General features: G+C 38.7%; 1 protein-coding gene across 2 annotated transcripts in view; it reads right to left on the bottom strand.

Moving 5' to 3' along the window:
* Nucleotides 1-17,931, bottom strand: part of ACER3 (alkaline ceramidase 3) — a 133,479-nt gene that overhangs the window by 67,045 nt on the left and 48,503 nt on the right. For both annotated transcript variants that reach the window (XM_040258905.1, XM_040258906.1), the window contains exons 2-3: nt 14,825-14,935; nt 4,152-4,204 (exon numbers count right to left, since the gene is read on the bottom strand). In XM_040258905.1, coding sequence (XP_040114839.1) covers nt 4,152-4,204; nt 14,825-14,935 — 164 coding nt within the window. The remainder of the gene's footprint in view (nt 1-4,151; nt 4,205-14,824; nt 14,936-17,931) is intronic.

The following is a 17,931-nucleotide window of genomic DNA, read 5'->3' as shown; positions in this document are numbered from 1 at the left end:
GAGCCCCCCAAAATAAAGTCTGACACTGTTTCCCCATCTATTTCCCATGAAGTGATGGGACCAGATGCCATGATGTTCATTTTCTGAATTTTGAGCTTTAAGCCAATTTTTTCGCTCTCCTCTTTCACTTTCATCAAGAGGCTTTTTAGTTCCTCTTCAGTTTCTGCCATAAGGGTGGTGTCATCTGCATATCTGAGATTATTGATATTTCTCCCGGCAATCTTGATTCCAGCTTGTGCTTCTTCCAGCCCAGCGTTTCTCATGATGTACTCTGCATATAAGTTAAATAAGCAGGGTGACAATATACAGCCTGAGATGCCTAGTACAGTAGTAAATATGTGGTGTCTGGTCAGATATGTGTGGAGAATGCTCTGAAGGGAAAAAGATAAGAGTATTTCTATTTCAGTGACAAAAGGCTGATGGGGGAGGCAGGGACATCAGTTAGGAACCAGTTATAGGAATCTGGGTTGGCGATAATATATTAAGGCAGAGGCAGATGGAGAGAGCCAGAGGTAGATGCACTCAAGAGTTATTATACAGAAGTTGAATCAAGAGGTTTTAGAGTTTCTAGAAGTGAGAAAAGCAGGAGAAATTAGAAATGAATCACAGGTTTTGGTTTGGGTTTTGGATGTAAGGTGGTTTCATTCACTGAGATAGGGAGCAAAGGAGAAAGAAGGGTAGTATTTATTTATAACCAGAACATCTGCTGTTGACATTATAAAGTCTGATATTGTTTATATTACTACCTAACATTTAAGCTATTTTTATTTTTGTATTATAAACAAAGTTATAAGTGAACAAACATTTTTCTTTGGTTTTAGTTTCTAGGATAAATATAATTATTCTTACTTAGTTGGAATACATGAATATTCTTTTACTAGCATTTTTCCACTAACATCAAACATATTTCATGCTCATTACAGAATACATAGAAAGAGCTGCTGCTGCTGCTAAGTCACTTCAGTCGTGTCCAACTCTGTGTGACCCCATAGACAGTAGCCCACCAGGCTCCCCCGTCCCTGGGATTCTCCAGGCAAGAACACTGGAGTGGGTTGCCATTTCCTTCTGCAATGCATGAAAGTGAAAAGTGAAAGAGAAGTCGCTCAGTCATGTCCGACTCTTCGCGACCCCAAGGACTGCAGCCTACCAGGCTCCTCCGCCCATGGGATTTCCCAGGCAGGAGTACTGGAGTGGGATGCCATTGCCTTCTCCGACAGAAAGAGCAGAAGAACACAAAGAAAAAATTTCTTCAATTTCTACCCTCCCCAGGATTATCAGTAACTGTATATATCAGTTAGTGAGTGCATAAAAGAATGAACTGAATGAGTAAATAGATGAAAAGAAAACCTGGGCGAAGTCTCCTAAAACCTTAAAGCTCCTATAGTCATCAATGCAAGATAAAGTCCTAAAATGAAACAAAACAAAACAAATGTGCGTCCTAATCTTGTCCCTAACTTCCAGTCAGATAACTTTCCCTCTCTTAGGCTATTCTTCCATTTCTAAAATTTACAAGTTTGGACTAAATTTTAAAAATCTCTTTTAATATTAAGGTTCTATGATTCTAAATTGTCCTTTGGTTGGTACTTTTCACCCCTTATGTGAAGGCAATCTGCCCACACCAATTATCTCTATAATGCTGTGTCTTTAATCCTACTCCCAAATGTACTGCTCTTGACTGGCTGCCACAAAAACGTGACACAATGATCACGAGGAAGGAGTCAGGAAAAGCCTCCATAAGGGCACACACGACTCACTACTACTTACAGGAATGAATCACTAACCATGGATCAGTAATGGTGGTTCAAACATTCTGACTGACTGAAGAAAAAGGAAGGAAATTAACATTTATTAGACACTTAATTAATAGATCCTATGATGGTCCTTTCATATGCCAAACAACTGATCCTCATAATACTCCTATAGGTATTATTAGACTCATTAGATAAATGAAAAAATTAAGGCTCAGCAAGATTAAATGGCATGACTATGCTTAAATAGCCAGTAAAATGGTTGAATCAGAACTGGAACCCATGTAGCAGCCACCTAGGAACAATAAATCTAAAGAAAATATCACTGTAGCTCTGCTGCATAAAAGCTATGACAAACCTAGACAGCATATGAAAAACCAGAGACATTACTTTGCAAACAAAGGTCCATCTAGTCAAAGCTACGGTTTTTCTAGTAGTCATGTATGGATGTGAGAGTTGGACTATAAAGAAAGCTGAGTGCAGAAGAATTGATGCTTTTGAACTGTGGTGTTGGAGAAGACTCTTGAGAGTCCCCTGGACTGCAAGGAGATCCAACCAGTCCATCCTAAAGGAAATCAGTCCTGAATATTCATTGGAAGGACTGATGCTGAAGCTGAAACTCCAATACTTGGCAACCTGATGCTAAGAACTAACTCACTGAAAAAGACCCTGACGCTGGGAAAGATTGAGGACAACAGGAGAAGGGAACAACAGAGGATGAGATGGTTGGATGGCATCACCAAGTCAATGGACATGAGTTTGAGTAAAGTCCGGGAGTTGGTGACAAGACAGGGAGGCTTGGTGGGCTGCAGTCCATGGGGTCACAAAGAGTCAGACATGACTGAATGACTGAACTGACTGACTGACTTCCAAGATCCCAACTAACTTTGCAGAAATTGATAAATGCCTGGGACCCAAAATAGATTAAACAATTTTAAAAAGAATAAATTTGGAGGATTCACAGCTCCCAATTTCAAAATTTACCACAAACCTACCTGAATCAAGGTCAGTGGAATTGAACAAAGAGTTGAATCAAGAGTCAAAAAATAAACTCATAAATGTATAATTGATTGATTTTGACAGGGGTGCCACGATATTTCAGTGGGGAAAGAACCTACATATCCACAATACCACCAACAAAATCAAGAAATCAACATAGATTAATTACTACTACATAATCCTCCGACCCCATTAAATTTTTCTAAGTGTCCCAACAATATCATAAGTATAAGCGCATGCACACACACACATACATGCACACATATAAACATTCACAGGATCCAGTCCAGAATTATACAGTGTATTTACTTCTCATGTCTTTTTAGTCTCCTTTAATCTTGAACAGTTCCTCGGTCTTTTCACTTTATGATCATGGATACTTTTGAAGATTACAGGCCACTTGTTTTATAGAATGTCACTCATATTTTAATATAGCTGTAACTAATAATTCATAGACTGTTATATAAACAGATCCTTCCAGATTAGCACTATCCAATACAGCAGGTACTAGGCATATGTGGTTATTGAGCATTTGGAGTAATCTAAACTGAAATACACTGCAAGTGTGAAATATATACCCAATTTTAGGCTGTGAGACATTTCATTAATAGATTTTTATATTATATGTTGAAATAGTAGCAATACTTTGGATATACTGAGGTAAAATATGTTATTAAAATTAATTACACCTATTTCTTTTTAATGTGGCTTTTTAAAATGTGACTATTGGAAACTACTGGAAATTATACAAGTAGTTCACATTATATTTTTTTTCAAATCTATTTTTTAATTGAAGGATAATTGCTTTACAGAATTTTTTTTTCTGTCAAACCTCAACACGAACCTCAACACTATATTTCTATTGGACGGTGTTATTCTAGAAGATTCTGGGTTAGTAATGGGGAACAAAGAGGTTAAAAGATTCAGGACAACCTATATGGCCCCCTTAGAGCAAGGACAGTAAATATAAATCCTAGCATAGCTTTAAAACCCTGCTAGTTAAAGGAACCAGACCATTCAACTGGACACCATAAAAGAGACATAAGGGAATATAGCAGCTAAGAATAAGAATACATTGTTTTGGTGAACTGATTTTATCTTACCAGGATGTCTGTATGGCATTTCACTTTCTGATCCTGCTCTAAAGCCATACATGCCTTAAGAGAGGTGGTCAAAAACTCATACTGCTCTTGCTTAGTTTCTCTCTGGACCACTTCTTTGCTTGCCTCTTTACTTCACTTATTCAACCTGGATCCTTTGGCCTGAAGTAAAAACTCCAGGGATTACAGATCTCATCTTTCTTCTCTTGTCTCAATATCACTCTAGAAATTCGCTCTTTCCTCAAACATGAAGTGTCTCTGGATTAAGAGAAATAAGCATTTAGTAAATTTTGTCATTACTGACCTGCATTTCATATTTCAGAGTCATGTGGAAGCACCAGGATCCCATTCCTACCACTGAAATTAAAACAAACAAACAAACAAAAACAAACAATTAGCATGAAATTCTTTGTGGGGGGCCAGAGTGACTTGAAAAAACAGTAAGACATTTTAAAGCACTGAGTTTTAAGAACAAATTTATGAAATCCTGTGGCAAGATATACTAGACCTTGCCTAAGCTCTATCTAGAATTGATGAAATTTTGGAACAGAAAAAAAAAAAAAAACAAGCATAAATTCTCGTAAATTCCCTACACTAAGTGATTTACTAGATTAATCAATATTCTCCATTTTTTGCATAAAATGTATTATGGATGCTAGGGATAAGCTTTAATGCTCAGAGCTGGTTAGCTACTCTTCAGTACTTCTTTGTATTTCTAATCCAAATAGTTGAAGTATATGCTTAATAAGAACCAATCAGTTATGTTTGTTTGTTCCCAAACTTGTTAATGCCACTGCATTTAGTTAACATAAATATGACTGCAAAAAGTCAGCTACTGTTTCTATAAAAACTATTTAAAATATTTCAAGAAATGTTTAAAACAGACTTAATAAAATTGAGTTGCTAATAAAAATTACTCTTGATATCTGTGCATATATATGTTACAAATTAGGGAAAATTCTGTATTCATGTCTTGAAGTTCTTTCCAAGTGCTTCTGTTTTAAATAAATCGTTTTCATTTTAAGGTTTAAAATTTTCTGTTTGTTTTTCAAGGCAAAAAAGACTAATCAGAACTATAATTAGGGTACTATATTCAAAGGCCATGCTCTGCATCAAATCATTGTCAAAGATTAAACCACTATGCTTCAATTAAAATAAAACTTAAAGGCGGGTATATATATTTTTCAATAATTATAGCTTTGACTCTTTAAAAATTAACAGAATAAATATCACTTCCGATCACATCTGATAATACAGCTTCTACTGTGATGAAGCTCAGTTCAATAAGCCTTTATTGAGTACTTCCTATTTGCCAAATTCAACTACAGACGCTGAGGTACAAAGATAAGATCCAGTCATTGGCCTTGATGAAGCATACAGGCTAATGGAAGAGACAGGCCGATAAACAGAAGATAACAGTACGTGGAGAAATGGGGAGAAAAAAAGATATGCATAGAGTGAACTTCCTTGGTGGTTCCGCTGGTAAAGAACCCGCCTCTCGATGCAAGAGACATGGGTTTGATCCCTGGGTAGGGAAGATCCCCTTAAGATAGAAAAGGCAACCTGCTCCAGTATTCTTGCCTGGAAAATTTCACTGACAGAGGAGCTACAGTCCATGGGAGTGGACATGACTGAGAGCGCATGCACGCACATGCACACATACACACACACTACCATAGGAGCACGGTCCTTGGGAAGAGTTGGACACGACTGAGAGCAACACACACACACTCTACCATAGGAGCAAGAAGACGGGACTTACGAAGGAAGCCAGAGAAAGCAAGAATGATGCCAGAGGAGTCTGTCTCAAGGATGTAGCAGTTAGCCCAACAAACACAGTAAATGTGGATGTTATCAAATCATTTGAACAAAGCCATTAGAGAAAGATTTCAAACCCTTTGTTACTCTTGGTTAAAAAAAAATCAGTACCGATATTATCACATTTTTTTAGTGCTCAAAAGGAGATGAGAGAAGTAGAGTTACTGAACTCATCTTACTAAGGAAATGAGGAAGTGGGATGGTGGCTGTTCTTTTTCAAAGGAGAAATCAGAAAATTAGATAAATTAATGGCAGGAGAAAAAAAACAAACCTTGTGAGCTATTTAAACTCATACAATATACTATAAAGTAAAAAAAATAAAAATGAGGTGAATGACTATTTATCCTGAAAGGCAGACTGGCCACTTAATCTATGTCTCACTCAAGGCCTGTTTTTATCCAAACGTTTCCAAATATACTCTTGTCACTGTTTACTATATCACATTAAAGCCTGATCTTTACAAAAATCCCTACAGTTTATTCCCTTTCAAAACTCCATTTAGAGTGCAAAGAAATAGAATATCACGTTTCTCCTTACAATATTTTATATTTTGCCACTATAAAGCAAACCACCAATTTTTGCTAAAATGTATTAGCTTTATTGAGATGCAGTTCACATGTGTGTGTGCATGCTCAGTCAGGTCTGACTCTTTGCAACCCCATGGACTATAGTCCGCCAGGCTCCTCTGCCCATGGGACTCTCCAGGCAAGAGATCTTTCTACTGATCTCTACTCCACTGATCTCTTTACTGTCTACAGTTTTGTCTTTTCCAAACTGTCATACAGTAAGTAGCCTTTTCAGACTGGCTTTTCACTTAGTAATATGCATTTATGGTTCTTCCATGGCTGTCCAAGGCCTTATATAGCACAGTTCTTTCTAGTGCTGAATAATATTCCATTGTCTGGAGGTCCCACAGTTTATTTCTCCATTCACCTATTAAAAGGCAGATTAGCTCCCTTCAGGTATGGCATTATGAATAAACCTGCTATCTGTGTGCAGGTTTCTGTGTAAACAACAGTTTTCATCTCTATCAGGTAAACGCCAGGGAAAGTTCAATTATATGGTGAGAGTATGTTTTGTGAGAAACTGCCAAACTGTTTCAAAGTGGCTGTGCCATTCTGCATCCCTACCAGCAATGAATTAAAGTTCCTGTTGCTTCAAAACCTCAGTTCCTTTCCAACAAACATTTACTGGGCACTTAATGTTCCATGGATCACAGCCTTATCTAACTCAGTGAAACTAGGAGCCATGCTGGTAGGGCCACCCAAAACGAATGGGTCACGGTGGAGAGTTCTGACAAAATATGGGCCACTGGAAAAGGGAATGGCAAACCACTTCAGTATTCTTGCCTTGAGAACCCCACGAACAGCATGAAAAGGCAAAAAGATAGGACACTGAAAAATGAACTTCCCAAGTCAGTAGGTGCCCAATATGCTACAGGAGATCAGTGGAGAAATAACTCCAGAAAAAATAAAGAGATGGAGCCAAAGTGAAAACAACACCCAGATGTGGATGTGACTGGTAATGGAAGTAAAGTCCAATGCTGTAAAGAACAATATTGTATAGGAACCTGGAATGTTAGGTCCATGAATCAAGGTAAATTGGAAGTGGTCAAAGAGGAGATGGCAAGAGTGAACATCGATATTTTAGGAATCAGTGAACTAAAATGGACCAGAATGGGCATATTTAATTCAGATGACCATTATATCTGCTACTGTAGGCAAGAATCCCTTAGAAGAAATCGAGTAGCCCTCATAGTAAACAAAACAGTCCGAAATGCAGTTCTTGGGTGCAGTCTCAAAAATAACAGAATGATCTCTGTTTGTTTCCAAGGCAAACCATTCAATATCACAGTAATCCAAGTCTATGCCCCAACCACTAATGCCAAAGAAGCTGACGTGGAACAGTTCTACAAGACCTTCCAGAACTAACATCAAAAAAGATATCCTGACATAAGGGGACTGGAATGCAAAAGTAGGAAGTCAAGAGGTACCTGGAATAACAGGCAAGTTTAGCCTTGGAGTACAAAATGAAGCAAGGCAAAGGCTAACAGATTTTTGCCAAGAGAACACACTGGTCATAGCAAACACCCTTCCCCAACAACACAAGAGACAACTCTACATAAAGACATTACCAGATGGACAATACCAAAATCAGACATCTTGGAGTGCAAAATCAGTGGGCCTTAGGAAGCATCACTACAACCAAAGCTAGTAGAGGAGATGGGAATACCAGACCACCTTACCTGCCTCCTGAGAAATCTGTATGCAGGTCAAGAAGCAACAATTAGAACAGGACATGGAACAATGGACTGGTTCCAAACTGGGAAAGGAGTAGCACATCAAGGCTGTATATTGTCACCCTGCTTATTTAACTTATATGCAAAGTACATCATGTGAAATGCCAGGGCTGGATGAAGCACAAGTTGGAATCAAGATTGCCAGGAGAAATATCAATAACTTCATATATGCAGATGACACCACCCTTATGGCAGAAAATGAAGAGGAACTAAAGAGCCTCTTGATGAAAGTAAAAGAGGAGAGTAAAAAAGTTGGCTTAAATCTCAGAAAATTCAGAAAACTAAGATCATGGCATCTGGCCCTAGCACTTCATGGCAAATAGATGGGGAAACAGTTGAAACAGTGACAGACTTTCTTTTCTTGGGCTCCAAAATCACTGCAGATGGTGACTGCAGCCATGAAATTAAAAGACACTTGCTCCTTGGAAGGAAAGTTATGACCAACCTAGAGACCATACGAAAAAGCAGAGACATTGCTTTGCCAACACAGGTCCATCCAGTCAAAGCTATGGTTTTTCCAATAGTCATGTATGGATGTGAGAGTTGGAACATTAAGAAAGCTGAGAGCTGAAGAATTGATGATTTTGAACTGTGGTGTTGGAGAAGACTCTTGAGAGTCCCTTGGACTGCAAGGAGATCAAACCAGTCAATCCTAAAGGAAATCAACCCTGAATATTCACTGAAAGGACTGATGCTGAAGCTGAAGCTCCAATACATTGGCCACCTGATGGGAAGAACTGACTCACTGGGAAAAGACCCTGACGCTGGGAAAGACTGAAGGCAGGCGGAGAAGGGGACAAGAGGATGAGATGGCTGGATGGCACCACTAACTCGATGGACATGAGTTTCAGCAAGCTCTGGGAGTTGGTGATGGACAGGGAAAGCCTGGCATATTGCAGTCCATGGGGTCGCAAAGGGTCGGACATGACTGAGCGACTGAACTCAATTAAACTGAACTACCAACATTACATGGCAGTTGTAGCTCAGTTAGTAAAGAATCTGCCTGTGGTGCAGGAGACCTGGGTTCGATCCCTGGGTTGAGAAGATCCCCTGGAGAAGGAAATGGCAACCCACTCCAGTATCCTTGCCTGGAAAATCTCATGGACAGAGGAGCCTGGTGGGCTGCAGTCCATGGGGTCACAAAGAGTTGGGCACAACTGAGCGACTAACACTTAGCAACATTCCAAGCATTTCCATTGGGATAGAGGAGTGAATAAGAGATATATGTTTCCTGTCCTAAGAACTTTTAGGAAGCCACTAAAAATACGAGAGAGGCCATTTCAAAGCTAAGGGAGTCTACGCAAGGGGGTTACTACCTTGTCTAGTGAGTCAGAAGAGGGATATCAGGGGAAGTAACACATGGAGTTAAATAGGTGAAAAGAACTTTTTAAAATGAGATCATTCTATGTAGAAGGATCATTCAACATAAAGGAATGACAATGCACTTAAAGAAGTAAAAGAGCTTGGCTTCAACTATAAACATTGTTGCATCCAGTGAGAAGATTGCCATGATTTGCAGGCAGTAAACTGAGAAGAGCTTTTAAAGTCATGCTATGATTTGAACGTCATTCTAAACACAAAGTTGTTGAAAAACTACATTCACATACATGAATACATAAGTACACACAGATTAACAGGACTAACTTTTGCATTAAAAAAATATCACTGTGGTTACAAGGCAGGAAAATGTTTACAGGAGTAGTTTCCTAACTTTGATAGCAAAAAAAATTGTTTAGGAACTCCATATATGTGTATTTATTTATAAATTGTATACACACTGCTATGTTAAGATACTCAGTTCAGTTCAGTCGCTCAGTCGTGTCCAACTCTCTGCAACCCCATGAATCTCAGCACGCCACGCCTCCCTGTCCATCACCAACTCCCAGAGTTCACTCAGACTCACGTCCATCGAGTCAGTGATGCCATCCAGCCATCTTATCCTCTGTTGTCCCCTTCTCCTCCTGCCCCCAATCCCTCCCAGTGGCAAAGTCCTTTCCAATGAGTCAACTCTTCACATGAGGTGGCCAAAGTATTGGAGTTTCAGCTTTAGCATCATTCCTTCCAAAGAAATCCCAGGGCTGATCTCCTTCAGAATGGACTGGTTGGATCTCCTTGCAATCCAAGGGACTCTCAAGAGTCTTCTCCAACACCACAGTTCAAAAGCATCAATTCTTCGGCGCTCAGCCTTCTTCACAGTCCAACTCTCACATCCATACATGACCATAGGAAAAACCATAGCCTTGACTAGACGGACCTTAGTCGGCAAAGTAATGTCTCTGCTTTTGAATATGCGATCTAGGTTGGTCATAACTTTCCTTCCAAGGAGTAAGCGTCTTTTAATTTCATGGCTGCAATCACCATCTGCAGTGATTTTGGAGCCCCCCAAAAATAAAGTCTGACACTGTTTCCAGTTTCCCCATCTATTTCCCATGAAGTGATGGGACCGGATGCCATGATCTTCGTTTTCTGAATGTTGAACTTTAAGCCAACTTTTTCACTCTCCTCTTTCACTTTCATCAAGAGGCTTTTTAGTTCCTCTTCACTTTCTGCCATAAGGGTGGTGTCATCTGCATATCTGAGGGTATTGACATTTCTCCCAGCAATCTTGATGCCAGCTTGTGTTTCTTCCAGTCCAGCATTTCTCGTGATGTACTCTGCATATAAGTTAAATAAGCAGGGTGACAATATACAGCCTTGACGTACTTCTTTTCCTATTTGAAACCAGTCTGTTGTTCCATGTCCAGTTCTAACTGTTGCTTCCTGACCTGCATATAGATTTCTTAAGAGGCAGGTCAGGTGGTCTGGTATTCCCTTCTCTTTCAGAATTCTGCACAGTTTCTTGTGATCCACACAGTCAAAGGCTTTGGCATAGTCAATAAAGCCATAAGATCTATTTTATTGGTTATGCTCTTTAGGTCTTCCAGATATTGGCTGATATATTTTGTTCACCCCATTTGTCTTGTACTGAATTGTAGCATATTAAAATCTTTTGTTATTCTATTTAACTAGACCATATAATGTCTGTACACTATTCTTCAGTCCTTATCCTATCATTGTTTTAATCTTAGATTTATAGTTAAATGTATTAAAAGTTCATTATCAGACATTTTGCCCAAGTCTGCCTAGTTTTCTCCTAGTTGAATGAACATAATTCTCCAGACAATGCAGTCAGTAGAGCTTTCTGTACTGAAGGTGATGTTCTATGTCTGCACTGCCTAACATGGCAGCCATAAGCCACATTTATGTCCTGAGCACTTGAAACATGGCTAATGTGACGGAGGAACTGAAATTTACATTTTATTTAACTTTCATTTATTTAAATTTAAACTGCCACATGTGGCTAGCAACTACTAAATCAGACAGAGCAATACTCATAGATTCATCTGGAAGGAGTCATGTGTGTAGTTTTCAGTGAGTACTTGTATGTTTAAAACTGTTTTTCCACAACCTGGATACCTGAAAAACAATTTGGTTAGAATATAAAATCCTTGGTTTGTCCTAAAAATGCAGTCACACTGATGCTTTTCTTTTTTATGTTGCTGAGGTCTAGTGCCAGCCTAATTTTCTTGCCCTTATGAGTAATCTGGTCTTTTTCCCCAGAGCTGTGAGAATTATTTATTTATTTATTTATTCATTTTTAAAATCCAGTAATTTTACTAGTCTTTTTCAGAGTGACCATTCCGAGTCAGTTTTACAATACAAAAATGCACCTTTCAAAATCTAGATTCAGGTCTTCTTCCATTTTCAAAAAGTCATCTTTCTAATTAATTTTAAAATTATAGTTTTAAATATAAGATCTGTATCATTGTTTTATTTTCCTTTTTCAGGAATTTCAATTACAATTATATTGAATCTTCTTTGCCTGTCTTCCATTTCAATCACTTTTTCTCTGACTCTTTATTTCTTTATCTCATTTTCATTCTCTTGCTGTGTGTCTCTTTCTTTTTCTTTTTCCTTTCTTAAACAGTTTTTATTAAATACTCAACACATTGTAATTCAGGATTCATTTCTTTCCTAAGTTTAATCAATTTAATTTTATTTCTTTTGGGAGGTGAGGAAGCTATTTCCGTTAATTTTTTTTTAATTAATTTTTATTGGTGTTATTAGTTTAAAATTTTTTATCTATTTTTTGGTTTGAGGCTAATTCAGTTAGGAATATCGTGCTGCAGTTTCTTTCTGCTTTATAATTTGTATGGCACCCCACTCCAGTACTCTTGCCTGGAAAATCCCATGGACAGAGGAGCCTGGTAGGCTGCAGTCCGTGGGGTCGCTGAGAGTTGGACACGACTGAGCGACTTCACTTTCACTTTTCACTTTCATGCATTGGAGAAAGAAATGGCAACCCACTCCAGTGTTCTTGCCTGGAGAATCCCAGGGGCGGTGGAGCCTGGTGGGCTGCCATCTATGGGGTCACACAGAGTCGGACAAGACTGAAGAGACTTAGCAGCAGCAGCAGCAGCAGTGGGAAAAGAATAACCACAAATCAAAAGATATTGATTCTCATTTTCTGTTTTCTTATTACAGTAACTGCATAGATGCAGACTGACTTTGGTGGGGTCTATTTTGTGGAAAGAGTTAAGGTTTAGGGTGGCTTAAAAGATTCCTAGTCTGAGACTGCCCCCTTCTGAATAAAGAAGGTTACATTCCCTTTCAATATATGTTTGTTTGGGGGGCAGGGGGAGAGGGCCAAGCAGGGAGAAGGGTCTACTGTATTTTAGTTGTTTTGTTTCAGTAGGATCTTAATTCCTGCCTCTAACTTTATTCTTTACCAACACATCTCCAAAGGCTATCTTCCCTCTTTCTAGTTACTTCTTTCCCAGAAGCAATACCTTTTCAAAACTGCCACATGAGGCCTCGCATACTTTCAAGTCTTTTACTGTGTACTTGCCACTACTCTGATTTACCAGGTCTTAGAATGTTTTCAGAAATTTTGCATTTATCGTGAAGCTTTCCCTTTCTCTTAGTGTTTTGTCAGATTAAGTCCTCAACTCTTCTCTCCTCTTTTCCACATAGTTTTTCAAACCTCAAAAAGTCTAAAACATTAAAGACAGTTCTGTTAGAATTTGATATTTATTTCTTGTTTAAAAATTATTTGAAGCTCATAGTATTCTTTGGCACTCCACTCCAGTACTCTTGCCTGGAAAATCCCATGGGCAGAGGAGCCTGGTAGGCTGCAGTCCACGGGGTCGCAAAGAGTCGGACATGACTGAGCGACTTCACTTTCACTTTTCACTTTCATGCATTGGAGAAGGAAATGGCAACCCACTCCAGTGTTCTTGCCTGGAGAATCCCAGGGATGGGGGAGCCTGGTAGGCTGCTGTCTATGGGGTCGCACAGAGTCGGACATGACTGAAGTGACTTAGCAGTAGCAAGGCTGAAAGTGTGAGCTGCTTGGAAGTCCCTCAAATCTTTTTATTCTGTTATTACCGATTGTGATTTGTTGGTATTTTACAAACATTCTTAAAACACCCCAGGAAATAAAGCAAAGGGTTAAGTTTGTGAATAAGTGTTCCTACTGAAGATCAATCAAGTAACTTTCTCAAAAAATCACATGTATAAGAGATACAAAAATTAAACTCTCTCATCAGTTCAGTTCAGTTGCTCAGTCATGTCCGACTCTTTGTGACCCCATGGACTGCAGCACACCAGGATTCCCTGTCCATCACCAACTCCAGGAGTTTACCCAAATTCATGTCCATTCAGTTGATGATGCCATCCAACTGTCTCATCCTCTGTCATCCCCTTCTCCTCCCACCTTCAATTTTTCCCAGCATCAGGGTCTTTTCCAATGAGTCAGTTCTTCTCTTGAGGTGGCCAAAGTATTGGAATTTCAGCTTCAGCATCAGCCCTCCCAGTGAAAATTCAGGACTGATTTCCTTTAGGATGGACTGGTTGGATCTTCTTGCAGTCCAAGGAACTCTCAAGAGTCTTCTCCCAACACCACAGTTCAAAAGCATCAATTCTTCGGCTCTCAGCTTTCTTTAAAGTCCATCTCTCACATCCGTACATGACTACTGGAAAAACTCTCTCATACACAGTGACTAATATAATTATATAGAATCAGATATGATATACTATATCTTACAGTTTCGTGGTAATTAGGTAAATATTACTGTGTAAATAACATCTACCTTGAATTAAAACAAAAGAAACTGTTTAGCTTAGAAAGTTATATAAAAAACAGACTAGAACCTACTTTCTTTGCTAGTTTTGTTTTTATGATGATAATGCAAGAACATGAAAGAGTGATTTTCCCATCTTAGACTCTGATAAAGTTCACTTATCTTCCATGTCACATTTATTGAGGACCACTAACTTGCCAGACAATCAGTATACAAATAACTAAGATGCAGTCCCTGTCTCACAGACAAGTAGAATAATAGGAATAAGCTGTAAAAAGTTAGATACAATAGAATAGTCTTTAGAAAAAGTTTTATAACTCTAGCAGGGTGAGCAGGGAGGAAGATGGGAATAAAATCAGGCAGGAGTACAAACGGAGCATTAACTCTGTAAGTTTATTTCTTTAAAAAGGAAAAAGTAAAATCTGAAACAAATACTGCAAAATATTAAGATCTGACAAAGCAGGATGGTAGGATACATAGGTATATTTGCTATATTATCCTTGTTCTTTTCTGGATGCTTGAAATATCTTGTTATTTTTTTTAAAAAATTTACTCAAAATACAGTTCAAATACTGGCAAGATTTGTGTAATTTAATTCAGAACTTTCAGAATATGCTCAAGTTGTATAATAAACAACACAAAATCAAGAAACAATTTTAGGAATGAATAAGAAAACCGACTGTCTGAATACTGTACATCATTTTTTTACATCATTCTTAGATGAAGTGTTATACATACCTGTGAGTGCTAAATAGGAAGCAGTGTACCGCTTTTCCAGTCCGCTTCGAACACTCTGTATCGCACCAAAAATTGGAGGTAAAATCATAATCAGGTTACTCACTGTATTCCCTACAGGAAAAGAAAAGCACAAGAAGATAATGAGATTAATCAATATTAATTTAAATTAAAAGGGTGTGGCTCAGTGCTACAGATTTTGCCTGCCAATGCAGAAGACAGGAGACATGGGTTCGGTCCCTCAGTTGGGAAGATCCTCTGGAGAAGGAAATGGCAAGTCACTGCAGTACCCTTGTTTAGAAATTCCCAGGGGCAGAGGAGCCTGGCGGGCTACAGTCAGTGGGGTCACAAAGAGCTGGACACCACTGAGTGAGCAAGCACAGACATGCACTTAAAGATACACAGCCTTTAGCAAAAATAAAGCAGGTGACTTCTTAGAAAGATGATGGAGAGATACTTAAAAGGTGCTAAAGGAAAATAATTTTCTCAACAAAAAATTCTTACAGAAATTGAAGTAAAATGAAGATACTTTCAAACAAATGAAACTAAGAATTTTCAACCAGAACATCCACTAGAGGAACTAAATTTTCAAGGTAAAAAGCAAAAGTACCTCAGAATAAACCTCAAAGATAACAGCAAAAACTGAGTTGGAAAAAGCAGCTTATACCAATGCTTCTGAAAGAATGGTCCATTTTGCCTTTAAAAAAAACATTTTACTTGTTTAGATTTCATCATTCATCTTCATGAAGTTTCTTCAAGGATTTATAGGTACTGTATTCCTTGACTTCCTAAGTGCTTGAGAATATTGTCTTTTGCCTTTATACTCAAAAGATAACTTAGTTATAAAATTTTGGTGTATTTTTTTCAAAAGTTGGTAAGTACTATTATACTGTCTTCTAGACTGAATATTACTATGAAGAAGTTTAAAGCCAGTCTGAATTTTTTGTATGTGACTTCCTTTTTTGTCTGTACTCCTGATGAAGTCTTTCTTTCTACTTGACTGTGTATTTGAGTACAACTGGGCATCTAGTATTCTTGCCTTGAGAACCCCATGAAGAGTATGAAAAGGCAAAATGATAGGATACTGAAAGAGGTACTCCCCAGGTCAGTAGGTGCCCAATATGCTACTGGAGATCAGTGGAGAAATAACTCCAGAAAGAATGAAGGGATGAAGCCAAAGCAAAAACAATACCCAGCTGTGGATGTGACTGGTGATAGAAGCAAGGTCCGATGCTGTAAAGAGCAATACTGCATAGGAACCTGGAATGTCAGGTCCATGAATCAAGGCAAATTGAAGTGGTCAAACAAGAGATGGCAAGAGTGAACGTCGACATTCTAGGAATCAGAGAACTAAAATGGACTGGAATGGGTGAATTTAACTCAGATGACCATTATATCTACTACTGCGGGCAGGAATCCCTCAGAAGAAATGGAGTAGCCATCATGGTCAACAAAAGAGTCTGAAATGCAGTACTTGGATGCAATCTCAAAAATGACAGAATGATCTCTGTTCATCTCCAAGGCAAACCATTCAATATCACAGTTATCCAAGTCTATGCCCCAACCAGTAATGCTGAAGAAACTGAAGTTGAACGGTTTTATGAAGACCTACAAGACCTTTTAGAACTAACACCCAAAAAAGATGTCCTTTTCATTATAGGGCACTGGAATGCAAAAGTAGGAAGTCAAGAAACACCTGGAGTAACAGGCAAATTTGGCCTTGGAATGCGGAAAGAAGCAGGGCAAAGACTAATAGAGTTTTGCCAAGAAAATGCACTGGTCATAGCAAACACCTTCTTCCAACAACACAAGAGAAGACTCTACACATGGACATCACCAGATGGTCAACACCGAAATCAGACTGATTATATTCTTTGCAGCCAAAGATGGAGAAGCTCTATACAGTCAACAAAAACAAGACCAGGAGCTGACTGTGGCTCAGATCATGAGCTCCTTATTGCCAAATTCAGACTGAAATTGAAGAAAGTAGGGAAAACCGCTAGACCATTCAGGTATGACCTAAATCAAATCCCTTATGATTATACAGTGGAAATGAGAAATAGATTTAAGGGCCTAGACCTGATAGATAAAGAGTGCCTGATGAACTATGAAATGAGGTTCGCGACACTGTACGGGAGACAGGGATCAAGACAATCCCCATGGAAAAGAAATGCAAAAAGCAAAACGGCTGTCTGGGGAGGCCTTACAAACAGCTGCGAAAAGAAGAGAGGTGAAAAGCAAAGGAGAAAAGGAAAGATATAAGCATCTGAATGCAGAGTTCCAGAGAATAGCAAGAAGAGATAAGAAAGCCTTCCTCAGCGATCAATGCAAAGAAATAGAGGAAAAGAAAAGAATGGGAAAGACTAGAGATCTCTTCAAGAAAATTAGAGATACCAAGGGAACATTTCATGCAAAGATGGGCTCGATAAAGGACAGAAATGGTCTGGACCTAACAGAAGCAGAAGATATTAAGAAGAGATGGCAAGAATACACAGAAGAACTATACAAAAAAGATCTTCACGACCCAGATAATCATGATGGTGTGATCACTTATCTAGAGCCAGACATCCTGGAATGTGAAGTCAAATGGACCTTGGAAAGCATTGCTACAAACAAAGCTGGTGGAAGTGATGGAATTTCAGTTGAGCTATTTCAAATCCTGAAAGATGATGCTGTGAAAGTGCTATGCTCAATATGCCAGCAAATTTGGAAAACTCAGCAGTGGCCACAGGACTGGAAAAGGTCAGTTTTCATTCCAATTCCAAAGAAAGGCAATGCCAAAGAATGATCAAACTACTGCACAATTGCACTCATCTCACATGCTAGTAAAGTAATGCTCAAAATTCTCCAAGCCAGGCTTCAGCAATACATGAACTGTGAACGCCCTGATGTTCAAGCTGGTTTTAGAAAAGGCAGAGGAACCAGAGATCAAATTGCCAACATCCACTGGATCATCAAAAAAGCAAGAGAGTTCCAGAAAAACATCTATTTCTGCTTTGTTGACTATGCCAAAGCCTTTGACTGTGTGGATCACAAGAAACTGTGCAGAATTCTGAAAGAGAAGGGAATACCAGACCACCTGACCTGCCTCTTAAGAAATCTATATGCAG

The sequence above is a fragment of the Oryx dammah genome, unplaced genomic scaffold (assembly GCF_014754425.2).
Source record: "Oryx dammah isolate SB20612 unplaced genomic scaffold, SCBI_Odam_1.1 HiC_scaffold_17, whole genome shotgun sequence".
Classification (NCBI taxonomy): domain Eukaryota; kingdom Metazoa; phylum Chordata; class Mammalia; order Artiodactyla; family Bovidae; genus Oryx; species Oryx dammah.
The sequence above is the reverse complement of the archived record's forward strand: the minus strand, read 5'-3'. Positions and strand labels throughout refer to the sequence as shown.